Genomic DNA, 15,520 nt, shown 5'->3' with positions numbered 1-15,520 from the left:
ACCCGAGAACCGGACCCTTGACTGGTTTAGTTTTAAAAACCTTGAGAGAGATTAATAGGCTCCATTACCTTAACCCTGCATTCTCCTTGACTCTCTCTCCTCTCCCCTTCCCATCACTTCTATTAAGCCAACTCAATACCCTCTATCTCCATTTCCTAATTAGCTCAATATATTTTACCTAAAATCTTTTTCTACAACTCACGTTCCTCGCTCTCTCTACCCAAATAGCTACTCTCCTTAATTAAAGTGATGTATTTTATTAGATCGGATATGGTTTGGTTTTTATTAATCCAACCCATTTATTTGAATGGTATATTACCTATTGTTTATAATTAATAATTTCATTTTATTTTATTGTAACTCATACAAAAATAAATTAATTATTTTTGTGACTAATTAAAAATTCTCAAACAGTATTACTATTTTTAATAATTAATAATTTTCATTTTAGTAATAATTACTAATATTGTTAACAATTTACTAACAGTTTACTAAAACTAATTAATTCTTTTCATAACTAATTGAAAATATCAATATTCACTTAAAGTCTATTATTTATAACCATGATTTATTAAAAAATTCCAAAATTTAATACTAAAACATATTATTGTTTTTAGTAATGAATATTAGTAATATAATAATAACTATTGATTAATTAATTAGTGATATATTACCAAAAAAGTTAATTAATTACCAATAATAATTAATTATGTTATTAATATTAAAATTTAAAAATTAATAATTGTTTCATGAATAATTAAATTGATTATTCAATTAAATATTATTACTATTAATAATAGTAATATTTTTATAAATTAAGAATTATAAAATTTATTAATTCATAATTAATAATTATTAACTATAATTATAAATTTATTAGTACTTTTGTAAATACTAATATAAAATTTAAAAGTAATTATTAGCTATTTTTTGTGAATAATTAAAAAATACCATAAAATATTACTATTCTTAGTAATTAATATTAGTAGTAATAACTATAAATTAAAATTGATGCTATTAATTACTAGCAGGGACCTTGCGATGCACAAGTTTTGTTAAAAGAATTTGAGGCAAAATGAGCTAGGGGTGTACCTTAGGTTGGGTGGGCCTAAATTGAGGCCAACCTAGTTTAACCCAAGCGTTTGCACAAGTTGGGCTTGAGATTTTAAATTTCAAGCTGGGTTTAGGCCTAAAAAACTTAGGGCTAACTTAAACTTAGGTTGGGTTTGGGTTGAGGTCTCAAGTAGTTTAAGCTCAACCCAACCCAATTTGAGCCTGTGCCAATTTGGGTTATAAAGCTCAATGCGCTCAAGCCCAAAATCCAACCCAAAGATATTAGGTTAAGCTTGGGTTGGGCCTAAGTTGGTAAACCTACGCATGGGTTAGTAAATTATTAGTAATTATTGTTATTCTATTTTTTTTATATATTAGTAATTTGGCAATAATTGTTGAAAATTACCAGTGATTTTTCTCTTACTAACCTAGACCTAATCCGAGCTTTATCCCAACATCTTGAACTAGGCTTGGGATTGGACGTGTTGAGCTTTGTAGCCCAATTTCTAGGTAGAATATATTGATAATATATAGACATGTATATCACAAAATGTTGGGCGGGCTCAAATTGGTTGAATTAGACTCAGGCTACTCAAGGCCTCAACCCAAGCCCAACCTAAATTTAGGTTAGGCCTGAGTTTTATGGCCTAAGCCCAACTTGAAGTTGAAAAGTCAAGTCCAACCTGTGCAAAATCTTTGATTGAATTGGATCGAGCTCAGATTAGGCCTACTCAAGTTATACCCCTAACTCCTTTTATCTCAAATTCTTCTAACAAAGCTTGTGCATCACACAGATCCCCACTCCCCACTAATTGGGATATAAGCTAACCCACATAAGAGGATTGAACTTTTATCTTCTCCCCTTCAAAGTCAAAGCAACATCATACATGATTGGTGGGTGAAGCCTGATCCTGTACACATCGGTACTCTTTTCTTCCTAACTTCCCACACTCAAAATCTATTGTTTGTTTGGAATTTTTGAGGGGTTGGTGAAGCCTGATCCCGTACACATCGGTACTCCACACTGTCTGCAAAAAGAAAATAGAACTATGTCTGTATATTCACTTCTTATCTCCAAACAAAAAGAGTTAATATTGATATCCACCACTGCTAGTCCTTTTTTCTTTAACCGAAAACATTTTTGTTGATTTTTTTACCTATTTATGTGTGAATGAGGTCTAGGCTGTAAGGCCGATATATATCCAATATTATTTGGATGGTGGGGTCTTCAGTTCTAATGCCCTCCAAGTCGCCTCTCCCCCCTCATCTCATCCAATGTCCTTGAACGGAAGTACGTACTGTCGGCTGTCGCATAATTCTTAATCAAAGTATGATGAATTAGTTTGTTTTCGGTGTAAATATTGAAGGAGCTGAATATCGATTGGTTTAAATGATTGAATCGTTATAACTTTGAGAAGTGCAATTATTGATGTAAATATTTACATTGACTTTGTTGATAATGTATAAAACTCTGCCATGAGTGAAGTTTACATCAATTTACGATATAAAACTATACTCCATCCAAACGTTGATCAGTGGAATTTTGCACCAATTCATATTTACACCAAAAACAAATGCAGTCAAAGGGTTTTGCTTTTCAAGTCTAAAATGCAACTTAAAAGTAGGAATGTAAAATGGGTCATGCTGCCAGAACGGCCCACTAGCTACTGTGACAGGTCATGTCTGGTATGGGCCAAACTGGGCCGAGGGTTTATTTGAACAACCTTTTTCTTTAATATATAGATGTTAGATTTAGGATTTAATGGGATGGTTACGAACATTGACTGTTGTGGAGAGAGAGAGATTATTAGCAATAGCAAAAATGGATTTTATTATTAGAAGCAGTTAAGACCATTTTTATTTGAGTAATGGAGATGGTTTTTTATTTTAACTTTTTAATTTAATTTAAAAATAACTAACCACATGTGAGAAATGATAAAAGGAGGTCTGTATGAGTGAGCCTTGTGGTGAGAGGATGTCTCACCTCCCTTTCTATTTTATATATTTGTGGCCCTTTCAATTCTTGAAGAGCAAGGATTAACTGAATGCAATATCTGTTCAGTGAGCTGTAGAAGCAATGATAAACTCTCATTAATACAGCATCCGAATTCTTGTTTTGAAGCATAAATGGCGGAAAGAAGTATATATAGGCTACTACTGTTTAATTTATTGCATTAATGTTTTTGTATTTATTTATTTTTGTCTTTATCAGGTGTTATATAATTAAGTTTTTTGTAGCATGTCTGCCTGTCTGGCACACTATTTTTTGCCTGTGAACTATATTAATGAGTTTTAACACCTTAATTTATTTATTTTTCTTTGGCTGTAACGCCTTTGTTCTTTAATCCATATCAGAAAATCTTCTATGGGAAAGAGCCATATGCCTATCTTCCTACTCACCTTAATTAGAGAGTTCTTTTATCTAAGTAATGTTATTCACCGTATTCTTACAAATATATAGAGGTTTTCAATGGTGGCAATTAGTTGCTGAATCCTGCAAGTAGAACTCGATTCAACCCTTTAGCATGGAAATGAGAGCCTGAAAGGTAAATGTTTTTTTTTTTTTTTTAATTCATGGCACATGTTGTTAAGTTCCTTTCAACACAAAAAAATGTTGATATTTCCGTGCACAGACATGGATGATAGGTTGAAACCAGAATCACCAACCAAATCCATTAAAGAAATTTGTTGTGTTTGTATGCATAACTTTTGTTTTTTGTATGTATCACTGATATTTCATTTTTGTTTAAACTTTAAACAATAACAAAACAATTTCCAAATATGTTTAAGATTGTTGCTTCTGATTCATAGATTTGAGATGGTTGTAGAATTGGAATTGGTTTCAATTCCAAGCTCAAAGGAACACTCCCTCCTCTTATTCAGGGTTGCAAACCCTATTTTTAGCTAGAATATCAACCAGAATGGTGTACAGAGCTAGAATCCAAAGAACAACCACAATCTAAATCTCCCATTCTGGTAGTAGGTTTGGTCCCCCTTAATCCTCTTCTTCATTTTCAATGGCCATACCTGCAGATTGCAATGCATGAAGACTCGAATCTAATCTTGGTCATGGTTTCTCTTCGTCACCTTTGCTCACTCCTTTGCTGTGTCTGTGTGTAAAAAGGAAAGGGTTATTTACTTAAAATACCCCTGAATTACTTAAAACATCTTGTTTAATTTTGTTTTTGGTTTTACTTTACTCTACATTGTATCTTAGTTTACTTCATTTGTACTACAGTCAAACAAAATAAGCTACAATTTAACATAAAAATGGATTAGAATTTATATTCAATTCATTTGCATTGTCATGGTTTTGCATCAGTGCAAATTTATTTGTATTACAACCAAATAGGCTCAATTTGGAAGGAGTACAAATACAAATATGTAAAGTGCAAATCCTTATATAATGTATTATTTTGTATGTATTTATACTGTATATATTTGCACTTATACTCTTTCCAAACTGAGCCCTAGGAATGGAAGGGGATGATTTTGTTAACAAATTTTTAAATTTGTTAAACAAATTAAGCCTTAATGATTCTTCAAATTTTTAAAATATGACTTTGCTAAACAAACAATATGCACACAAGCTGAGAGTGACATCCAAACTTGCTCTCCTCTCTTCTCTCTTTTCTCTCCAGGCTCCACTTTGTTCACCGATGAGGCACTTCTCTGCTATGGATTCTGTTACGAACCCTTGACAGAGAAAAAGCAGGCTTTAGGAATGGAGGGGGATGAACAAGGAAGTAAGGAAAAGAAGGGAGGTCGGAGGCGATTCAGCTCTACTCCTCAGCTAAATTAGTTCAGTCACAGAGCAAGTAATGTTGATTCGGAAGAAGCAGCAGAGAGAAATGAAAGAAGAAGAAGAAGAAGAAGAAGAGAGAACCAATGAATGTGAGAGTGTTTGAAAAGGACTTCAATTAAACTATACCTCTTGTGCTAAATGTAAAAGATCTTGAGATGGCTCTTGTGAATCTTGAGGATTGTTGTTCAGTTCAAACTTCAAGGTGAAAATCTAAAATGACTATTCATACCTACCAACCAACCTTAAGGCTTAAACTTGTCAGAACTATAAGTATTAGTCATTTAAACACCCCTCAACAAAGATAACCCACTATAAGGGAGCCCAATAAGATAGACTGAAATACTCATCTCGCCACTTGATTCCATCCACCTTACAACTGCTGTTAGGCAAGAGCAGATAGTCCACAAAGTCATTGATATGTCGATATATAAAGCAAATTAGGGTCATTTTGGAAGGAGTATAAATACATATATAGAGTGTAAACAATCTTGTATTTTGTATGTATTTAATTATACTGTATATATTTGCATTTGTACTTTTTCTGAACTGAGCCGAACGCTCCATTTGGAAGGAGTATAAATATAAATATGTAGAGCGCAAAACCTTATATTTTGTATAAAATTGTACAATACATATTTGTATTTGTATTCCTTCCAAACTGAGCCTTAAGGAGTATAAATACAAATATGTAGATCACAAAACCTTATATTTTGTATAGAATTGTATAGTACATATTTGTATTTGTATTCCTTCCAAACTGAGCCTTAAGGAGTATAATACAAATATGTAGATCGCAAAACCTTATATTTTGTATAGATTTGTACTGTACATATTTGTATTTGTACTCCTAAATTGAGCCCAAGGCTCCATTTGGAAGGAGCATAAATACAAATGTGTAGAGCGTAAAGCCTTGTATTGTGTATTATTTCGTATGTATTTGTGTTGTACATATTTGTATTTGTACACTTTTACGAAAACACTTTTATAAAAGCACTTTTACGAAAGCACTTTTATGAAAGTATTTTTACAAAAACACTTTTATAAAAGTGCTTTTGTACTTAGTTCTTTTGTAAAGTACAAAAGCACTTATACAAAAGTACTTTATAAAAACACTTATACAAAAATACTTTTATAAAAACACTTCTAAGAAAGTATTTTCATAAAAGTGCTTTTTCAATGCCAAAAGGGTATCTTTTTCTAATATTCAGATTTTCTTCATTTTAATATATTTTTGTAATTTTTTATATGTTATGTTTTTTATATAATTTTTGATATTTCATTCGGTTTGGATTGGATCTAATCCAGTCCATTTACATTTTAATGGATTGGATTGGATTTGGTTTATATTAGATTTGGACTGGATTGGATCCAATCCATTTGTAAGTGGATTCACATTGGACTAGATCGGATTGGACCAAATCCAGTCCAATTGACACCTCTAGTCATGGCACATGCCCTTTCATATACCATATGTGCAGTATGCTATGCACACTTAATTGCACATGTGCATAGCATGTGCGCTTACATATTAGAAATTGATGAGATTAGTTAGACAAATGTTTTGGGTGGTCCTGGCACATGCCTTTACAATTAGTACTACATATTATATATACTATATAAAGCAAATACTTGACTTGGATTCTTTATGGGTCATAAAATCCAAATATCATTATGGGTTCATTAGTTTTTTTTCGGATTTTGAGAGGGGGGAAAATTGGTCAATGGTATTTTAGTTCTCATTGACCAAAATAACGGTGCTCCTTTTTCAGGTTTGTGTGGGATTCACGGAAAAATCATTTTCCCTGGGCCGAGTAAATGGATAAGCAATACCTATCTCCTAAGTGGATAAATAACTTTTCTACTTGGGGAAAAAGTTACCAATACTTGGATAGAACAAAATTACCCCTTTTAATAATGACATTTTTATGAATAAACAATCACCTTATCTACCTAGAAAATAAAAGAACATAGGTAAATACATTTACCCAAATAAATATTTTCTAGTAAGTGCATATCACATCTCCGCTCCCGATTGGCGGAGATGTGAACTCTAATTGTAGGTGAAGTTTTGGGTGGTCATGGCTCATGACCTGCCACCATGTACTCTTTTTCCTCTTTTATTCTTTATTAGGATTTAGGCAGTCGACTACATTATTATTTTCTTCTGTGTTATCGCAAAAGCTAACAATGTCAAAACTTTTGTCTGTGGCCACTCGCCAAATACTAAGGATTGTTATACAACGAGGGGTGGCAAATGGGTGGGTTGGGTGAGACCCATTTGCCACCCATGTTAGTGGGTCAGAGTGGGTCACAACCCACTTTACCACCCATTTGACCCTCTAATTCAATTATTCTAATTAACACTTTTTTACCTTCTCTCTATTTTAATTGCATAAAAACATAGAAATATATATTTCAACTAAAAAACGTAAAAATTCAATTTTTTTGAATAAAAATAAAAACTGCATATATATACATATATATATATATTTGGGAAATAATAAAAAAATTAAATAGAATTATAAAAAACATAAAAAATTAAAGAAAATACAAAAATTGCATTAAAATATAAAAATTACAGGAAATGAAAAAATGCAGGAAAATGCTAAAAAATAGCAGAAATGCACAAATTGATAGAAATTTCTAAAAACATATAAATGATAAAAATTTTCAAAAAATATAATTTTTAGACAAAAATCAGAAATTGCAGAATAATAAATAAAATAATAATAATTAAAAATACATATTTCAACTAATAACTATAACCACAGAGAAAAAAAAACAGAAAATGATAATAAAATTCCAAAATTATATAATTTCTGCTACAAAGAAAAGTTGCAGAAGATAATCATTGAAACATTGCTCGCCCCTGTTTCTTCTCTTGCTTTGTTCAATCGCCGGCAACCTCTGTCTGTTATCTATTGAGTCCTCGGCATCTTCTATTCTATTCAACCGCCGACATCAATCTGTCGTTGCTTCAGAACTTGGGGAGGAGGAACACCGACAGGAACTCAAGAAGCTTTAAAACAGTGTTCTTAAGGCCTCCATATGCCATTGGAGCGAGATCATGGTGCCGTGGTTGGTGGCGGCGAGAATGGTGGCAGCACTGCAGCGGCTTGAACGAGAAATAGCGAGTTGAACATTCTCTAAATAATGAGAATGGTGGTGGTTTGAGCAAGCCCTAAACAGAGAAGAAGAAAAAAATAAAAACCCTAAAAGCTAAATAGAAGAAGAAACTATCGAATAAAAAACTTTGGAAGAAGTTTAAAGTTGAGGGTCATGAGTAACCCTTGGCCCAACTCCACCCTGACCCACCCTAGTGGGTCATTCAGCCCATGTTGACCCATGATTAGAATGAGTTTTCAAGCGGGTAGGTCAGATGGGTTGGGGTTAAAATTGCCAGCCCTATTACAACAACAGGCTGTCCAACTCCAGATTTACAGTAGTCAATCATTTCAATCCTGAGTTTCCGTGGGTCCATGTTTGATCCCATTCCCGAATAAACAAATCTCATTTCTTCACTATTCATTATCAATTACTCATCCATTGAAGAGATGAACCTTCATATAGTCTGTACGAAGTGATAACCATGTTCATGAGAAGGGACGTACAAGGGCCCTTAATTAAGGGTGCGGCAGTGGCTTCTATATTTCCTATTTCCATTTAGTGCCCATTTGGAAGGACTTAAGGGCAGTGGCTTCTAGCTTTGCAAGGTAAGCCCCACACAGACAGGCTATAATTTATGTTTGGTGAGAATTCTTGATTCTTGAGAGCCCAAATCAGCTGTCCATTAATCATTTAAAGGGCTGTCCACCACAATTTGCTTGAATAGCTTATCGGGAGAACTTCAAAGCAGCTGAAGGAGCTTAGCTGAATTTTCAGCTCAGCCCTCCCGAACTTGTTCAAATGAAAAATACAAGCACGTTTTTTTTTTTTTGTTTTTTGGGTAGCTATTTGGCTTAACAGGCCTGGCCATAGACATATTCTGTGGCCTCTGTTCACTTTTGATTCCTTTGCATTTGAACTCGCATGAAAATCCAAGCACCAGACAAATCTGCGCCAGTACTTTTTTGTGTCAGCAAGTCTGTACCAGTACTTGGCCACTGGCTTTTCCGCAGCAACATATTTAATAATTTAATACAGGAGAGAGATCGTAAGACAAGCACTGGATCTGACAATGGATCTCTGAGTATGGGAACACAAATTTTGGTTTACTTATGCTTTAGCTTTTTTTTTTTTTTTTTTTTGTCTGTTTGCAACGCAGATGAATTAAAATAAAACCTAAAGCAAAGTAAAATCTGCAGCAAAAATGAGTAAGAATTTGCACTACATGCATTTGTACACGTGCAAACAAAGATATACGGTTATGACCCAATGACCCACTACATCTGTATCCCAAAAGATCAAAAAGAAAATGCACAAGCTACTGCAAAACTAACCTAATGCCCCATTATCCCATCTATCACCACCCCAGCTCCAATAAGATCTTAAATACTCTGCTTTAATTTGCTAGGCAAGTTATGTCAGGTAATAACAACCTTTAAAATAAAATCCTAGTCTTTGTTCTATGATCTGAAGAACTTGAAGAAAAAGTGATACCTTCTAAAAGGAGGGTATGGACCCTTCCAAAGTGTCAACTCTGAGGCGTGAACATAGCTCATGCCCCATATATTAAAATCAAATATGGCAAGTTATCTTAACCCTAAAACCCCTACTTTAAAATCCATAAACTTGCTTTGCCGAAAATGGATCAAGTCACAATGCTGTTACAGCATGGATTCAGCAACCATTATGTTTTCTTTATCCATAGTTCCAATCTATCAGCAAAATAACCACTAAGACTATGACAATGATCAACAAGTATATAAAGATGGCAAAATAACCAATAACAATTAGGTGAAGTTGATACTTCAAAAGTAGTCAGGGAGCAAATGAAAGTGAGTCTAGGAAGTCAGTCCAAACAGACTCAGTTTCAACCTTGTGAAAACTTCCAACCCTGAATCTAGAATTTATGTGCGTCCTTTAGATCAGGTCCACAAAAAAGTTAGTAAAGAATTTTCTTCTTAAAAACCTTATGCATGCAGCATGCCTGGAACATTCAAAACATGTTCAAAGCTTACTAATTTCTGCATAACTATCTAAAAGCACCGGAAATCCATATATAAACCGCTTTTTACAGGGATTTGTACCATGATAGGTGATATTAACAGCAGCCACATAATTACAAATTACATATAACTACAAAGGTTGATGTTCTATTGAAAGGACAAGCAAGCCATATGTATCAACATAAATACCCATAAACAGAATAGTTAGCCAAATCATCCAACGAAATAACTCCCATTTTAGACAGATGGACCCGCTGTTCTTGAATAATCAGCATGACAGCATAAACACTACAAAAATACCATAACATTAAAGTGCCATATTCTTCCTAGCAGGCTAAGGAAGTAATGCACATGCAAGATATATAGTATGTCATTGCCTTTTATAGATGCAAGAGAAACATCTGATCACTCTAGATGAAATTCCAGACACATAAAAACGAGTACTGCACATTATGCTTGTAGAGCTTGAGCTAGGACAGTAGTAATACACAACAAAGATACATAAACTGATAAAAGAAATTGAAATCAGCCTATAATCTACATTTTAAAATAAACTATAATCAGAACCAACAAAAATATTAAATCTTGAGACATAAATTATGCTAGAATTTAATTGAAGTCTAATAATAAGAACAAGAAAGCTCAGCATGTAAAACACTGAAAGCAGATGAGAAAGATGGGCAGCTCACTGGTAAGTTTAATTTGACGAGCTGCAACTGATAGAAAGATTGTTTTAGGCTTGGGAACTAGCTCTTGAAGAAAAGCAAATAGAGGCCTCACAGATCTCTGAAGGCTCCAGTGGATAGAGAACACACTAGCAAGCATTGAGGCCTTAAGATATCTGATGATGAACTCCTAAGAACCAAATAATTCTGTTTTCTTTACCATCTTCAAGTTGCAATCAAAACTGAGGTTAGATCTACCATTTATAGCATTGACATTTGATTTTGAAAGAAAATGAATGGGTAACAACATTAATCAACTATGAAAGTCAATACCAACATTAATCAGCAACGGAAACTCAATATATGTTGGATAACTCTAATCTGATTTCACAAGTCAAATTTTCTCCTATCTGAAGCAGGACTGCATAATCCAAACATCGTCAACTAGCTTTTTGTTCTTCAGCAAACTCCACCATCTTTTCTTCCTTAGCTTCATTCCCCTTGCCTACCATCACTTCTTCCTTGGTTTTTTTAGTGTTCTCCATCATTTCTTTTTCTTTGTCTTCTTTGATGCTCTGCATATGTTCTTCCTTAACTTTCTCTCCATTTACTGACGTCTCTTTTTCCATGTTTTTTTCGGCATCCTCCACAATTTCTTCTTCTCTAACATCTGTGATTACCTGAAGCAGTTCCAACGGGGTAGCTGCTGGGTCCAGCTCCCTGCAACCCTTTGGAGCATTTGGAGCTTCTTGACCTGTAAGCAAGTAAGAAGGAACCTGATGAGAGAACCGAAACATCTCTTCTCTTGGAATTGTCCTGACTTGCCCAGGGTCCAAATGCCGATGGAAGACTGTCTTGAAACCAGCAACCTTAACTAGAGGCGTGACAACCACACCATGCTCCTCCATATAATCATCAAGCACCTCCACCATGTCATACTTGTGTATCACTTCATCTGGGGTAAGCTCATTCCAATCAGGGGACCAGTTCCTATAGAGAGCCCAAATATCACCTTTTTTGGGAAATATACGGATAGCACCCCGCATCCCTTTTGTCCACCTAACCCTGTGGGAGAAAGAATTGAGGGAATCATTGACTTCATGCCTCCCTACCCTAAAATCCCCACAAATCTTAGAAAATCCACATCCAACCCAATTTAGTGGCCCCAGCTCACTGTTGGTTTTGGAGTTCAGCCAACTGATCCGCATCTTGAATGGATTTGAGGATATTACAGTATGAATCATGGCATAATAACGAGGCATCCCATCATCATCATCATACGCAGCCCACACTTGGTTATCACCGAAGGATCTTTCAGTTCTATCCTTGTCAAAATCATGAAAATCTGGATCAGGTACACTGATTGACATGGGTTCCAGGGCTTCTGTATCTGAATCAGTACCACAAGTGCCAGGAAAATCTTTCTTAGAATGGATCTTTTTCTTGGTGTCCAAAGATTCACCAGACTCATTCTGATCACCCACCTCACCTTTTAATGTAGCCTTCTCTTTTTCCTTCTCTTTATCTTTCTCCTTATCTTTGTCTTTATCTGAAGGTTTTGCGATGGCAGCTGAGCTCCATTCAGTTAACTTCTTGCGAATTTCCAGCTTAGCCTTCTCCATGAGCATATTCCGAAGTTCAGACTGTGACAACTCCCTTATACTATTAGGTTTATTAGTAGAAACCCCATTAACTCTTTCTGTTTCAAAATTACTATGCCTAAGCCCAGATATACTTCCAACCCCAACTCCATTTCCCATAGCAGTTTGATTTGTTCCATTGGTGCTATAACAGTTTCCCCCATTGTCATCTATACCTCCTCTTCTTTTTTTCATAGGCCTCTCTCCTTTGGCAACAGGGCTAGAGGCAGAATTAGAGAATGACGTAGATGAACCACTACCCATCTTTTTTGAAACATGATTCTTCCTCCGAAGGGCCTCTTCCCTCCTGGCAGCTGCTTGTGCTTCCTCCCTTTGTCTCTTAACTTTCTCATAAGCCTGCTGAACCACAGTAGCAGCTTGAGCAGTAGCAGAAGCAGAGGTAGTTGAATTCCCAACACCAGTTGTTTTAGAGAATGGACCCCACTGGAAGTTTGTGTGGCTAAAAGAATCAAGACCTGCAAAACCCCCTGGCCCCATATTCTGAGTGCTAGCAGAATTTCTTCCTTGGTTATAAGAATTCTTGTTTGTTGTATGATGGTTTGAATTCTGACGCTGCTGAGAGAAAGACCATGGTGTGGATGAATTAGAACCATTTGATGGTGGTGGTGCTGTTTCTACTGCTAAAAATGGCTCATGACAATTGGGGCAAAGGAGATTGTGATTCAGATAAACCCTGAGATACTCATATTGCATCTTACAACGATGACATGCAGTCCAAAAAGTATTGGGTTTTGATGGATGGGATGAAGCAGGAGCAGATGCAGTACCTACCCGAGTGCCACTCTTTGGAGGCTTTGCATTTGAGGTTGTATTGTTGGTGAAATTATAAAAACCATTTGCACCAGGTGGTGCAGGTGGAACCCCACCAGAAGGTGGGACTTTCTGTTGGAATCCTTTGGAATTCCTCTTTTGGTCATATGCTGTTCTCTTAGCTTTGTCAGATAACAAACTCCAGGCCTCTGAAATAAGCTTAAAAGCCCCATCTGCCCCGACAGATTTGTTCTTGTCAGGGTGAAGCATGAGAGCCAGCTTCCTGTACTGTTTCTTTACTGTCTCATCATCAGCTAAGGGATTAACACCAAGTATCCCATACCAATCTGCCTCCCCGCTTATCTTGTTCTCTGCAGAGATATAAACATCAAGAGTTGCCAGCATTTGAGGTAGACCATCAAGTCCTGGATACAAGTTTTGGGCCTTCAAAGCAAATTTTTTCGCACCAGCAATGTCCTTTGCTGTAAACTTCCTCTCAGCAATTTCTTTTGCCCTGGTGGCCTCATCTTTATTGCACTCCATTTTCCTATATCACCAGATCACTCTTTATTTTCTTTATTATTTGTATGAAAGGTCGAAATCAACTAGAACTCAACCACCACAATCTGAGCCTACAACCCGAGGTCTTTCCATACTTCAAAAGGGGAGCCACGTCTAAATGTCCAAAACCTAGTTCAGAAAGAAAAATAAATACAATCCAAAAGAATAATGAGAACAACTAATTTAGCAAGAGGGAAAAAGCAAGATTAATGCTCATACATAAAAGTTACATGTGAAGAAAACCAGAATAATATAATCCAGAAGAAGAACCGAAGCTTCCACTGAAGCATCCAAATCGCTGACTGAGACTACTATATTCAATCACTCTTCGCAATGGGAAAAGTGTATCACGACAATTGTAAAAAATAACAAAATAATATTAAAAAGAAACAAGAATTACTACTATCGGGTAAGCAAATTAAGAGGGCTGGGTTGAGTTAACAAGAAAGCAGAGGGAATACATGGCACGGCAATATTAACAATAATTCATCCCATATACAAACAACGCGATAGAGAAACAAGCACACATTACGTGCAATCAGAAGACCGTAATTCTCTTGAAAATTCAAACATTCTCAGCGTAAGGCTCATAAACCATTTTAATCTGCCAGGTACTTCAGACGAAAACAGAGAGCCAAAACGGAGAAGGCTTTAATAACAAATTAACGAAAGCGAAAAAAAAAAAAACACGTGCACCCACTTTGAAACAGACTCCAGAATCGAAACCAAACATCATCGGCCATGGATCTACAGAAACAAAGGTTTTGAACAAGTTCTAACGTTCGGAATTATCTTTTTAGTATCCCGAATTTCAGTACTTTGGACTGAACCCTAGATTGTCTGATCTTGGTCGTCAGTACACGATAAACAGTAAAAAGCTATTCGATATAAAGCACACTAGAGGAGTGAAGGTAGGAGAAATTACCCATTAGAAATACTCTCCATGGTTTGAGGAATTTGAATCGCAGAGCCGCCATGGAAAGACCTCCATCACCAATTTTTTTGCCCCTTTTCCTTCCCCAAATCCAAGAAAATCCCCAAAACAGGACTTTTTGTCAAAACCCCTCAAAGCCTATACAGAATTTCTCAAATTCTAAAACTCATTGAGAGGAAAAAGAAAATAAAAGTCACCAATGTATCATAGGCTTTCCTTGTTTTTTAAGTATTTTGTAGACCTTAACCCACCTTTTTTTATTGGCTGAAACCCTAACTAGAGTTAATTTTTAACTCTTGGAGTGGGTTTGTGAGTAACTTAAATATGGAAATTTATTAGGGTGGTAAGTTTCAGGAAAATTAATATTAATGCTATTTTATTTTTAAAATTTTATATCTAAATAGGAGAGAAAATTCAAAAACCTTGTAGAATATACAACTATTATTTTATATGTATTTTGCTGTTTTTAAGAACAAAAGCTTATTTCTTTTTTATTTTTATTTTAGTTAAGAGGAAAATACAATTGTAAAAGTGGGACCCACATGTGTGAGGTTGGTTAAAGGAGTGGTGCTTCTTATTCTTAACCAAACCTGAAGTTGGATTAAAGGCTAGGGATAATTGACTAGGGTTAAGGATGCTATGGTTACCTATGGCATTGGTAGAGTACCTGTGGTTAGTGGTTATACTAACCTCACTGTGGGATTATTGAGTGACATGGACCACCCAAAAGATCCCCCACCTGGAGGTGCCTTATTTCTGATTTATGAACTTCTTCTAACCGTGGGACCCACTCCTTTGCTACATTCTAAATACTAAATTCCCCTCCAACATCATTTTCTATGGTATTGAGAAAATATAACTATAAACAAAAAAGAATGTAATTCATGTAGCAAATTCACACACATAATGCTCCACCTTTTCTTTATGTTGATTCTATATATAATTTAGTTGAAAAGGTGATTTGGTGGTATCTTTGGCATACA

General features: G+C 35.3%; 1 protein-coding gene across 2 annotated transcripts; it reads right to left on the bottom strand.

The window, feature by feature from the left end:
• Positions 1–10,824: 10,824 nt before the first annotated feature.
• On the bottom strand, positions 10,825–14,743 carry LOC104591743 (uncharacterized). Of its 2 annotated transcripts, XR_016085856.1 has the most exons (3): positions 14,529–14,743; positions 10,969–13,732; positions 10,825–10,854 (listed from the first exon to the last, which is right to left on the bottom strand). XR_016085856.1 is itself a non-coding variant. In XM_010250737.3 (2 exons), exon 2 carries the CDS (start codon positions 13,583–13,585, stop codon positions 11,072–11,074), a length of 2,514 nt encoding a protein of 837 aa, XP_010249039.1. In that variant the 5' UTR covers positions 13,586–13,732; positions 14,529–14,743; the 3' UTR covers positions 10,825–11,071. The 2 variants fall into 2 exon arrangements, 1 of the variants encoding a protein (XP_010249039.1); XM_010250737.3 differs by having other exon boundaries at positions 10,825–13,732.
• Positions 14,744–15,520: the final 777 nt, after the last annotated feature.

Source organism: Nelumbo nucifera, chromosome 4 (assembly GCF_055504915.1).
Source record: "Nelumbo nucifera cultivar China Antique chromosome 4, China Antique-T2T, whole genome shotgun sequence".
NCBI classification, from domain to species: Eukaryota; Viridiplantae; Streptophyta; class Magnoliopsida; order Proteales; family Nelumbonaceae; genus Nelumbo; species Nelumbo nucifera.
This window is presented reverse-complemented; position numbering and strand designations above follow the sequence as displayed.

Coding starts and splice junctions, on each gene's coding strand:
- LOC104591743 (XM_010250737.3), bottom strand. CDS start 13,585: ATGGAGTGCAATAAAGATGAGGCCACCAGGGCAAAAGAAATTGCTGAG.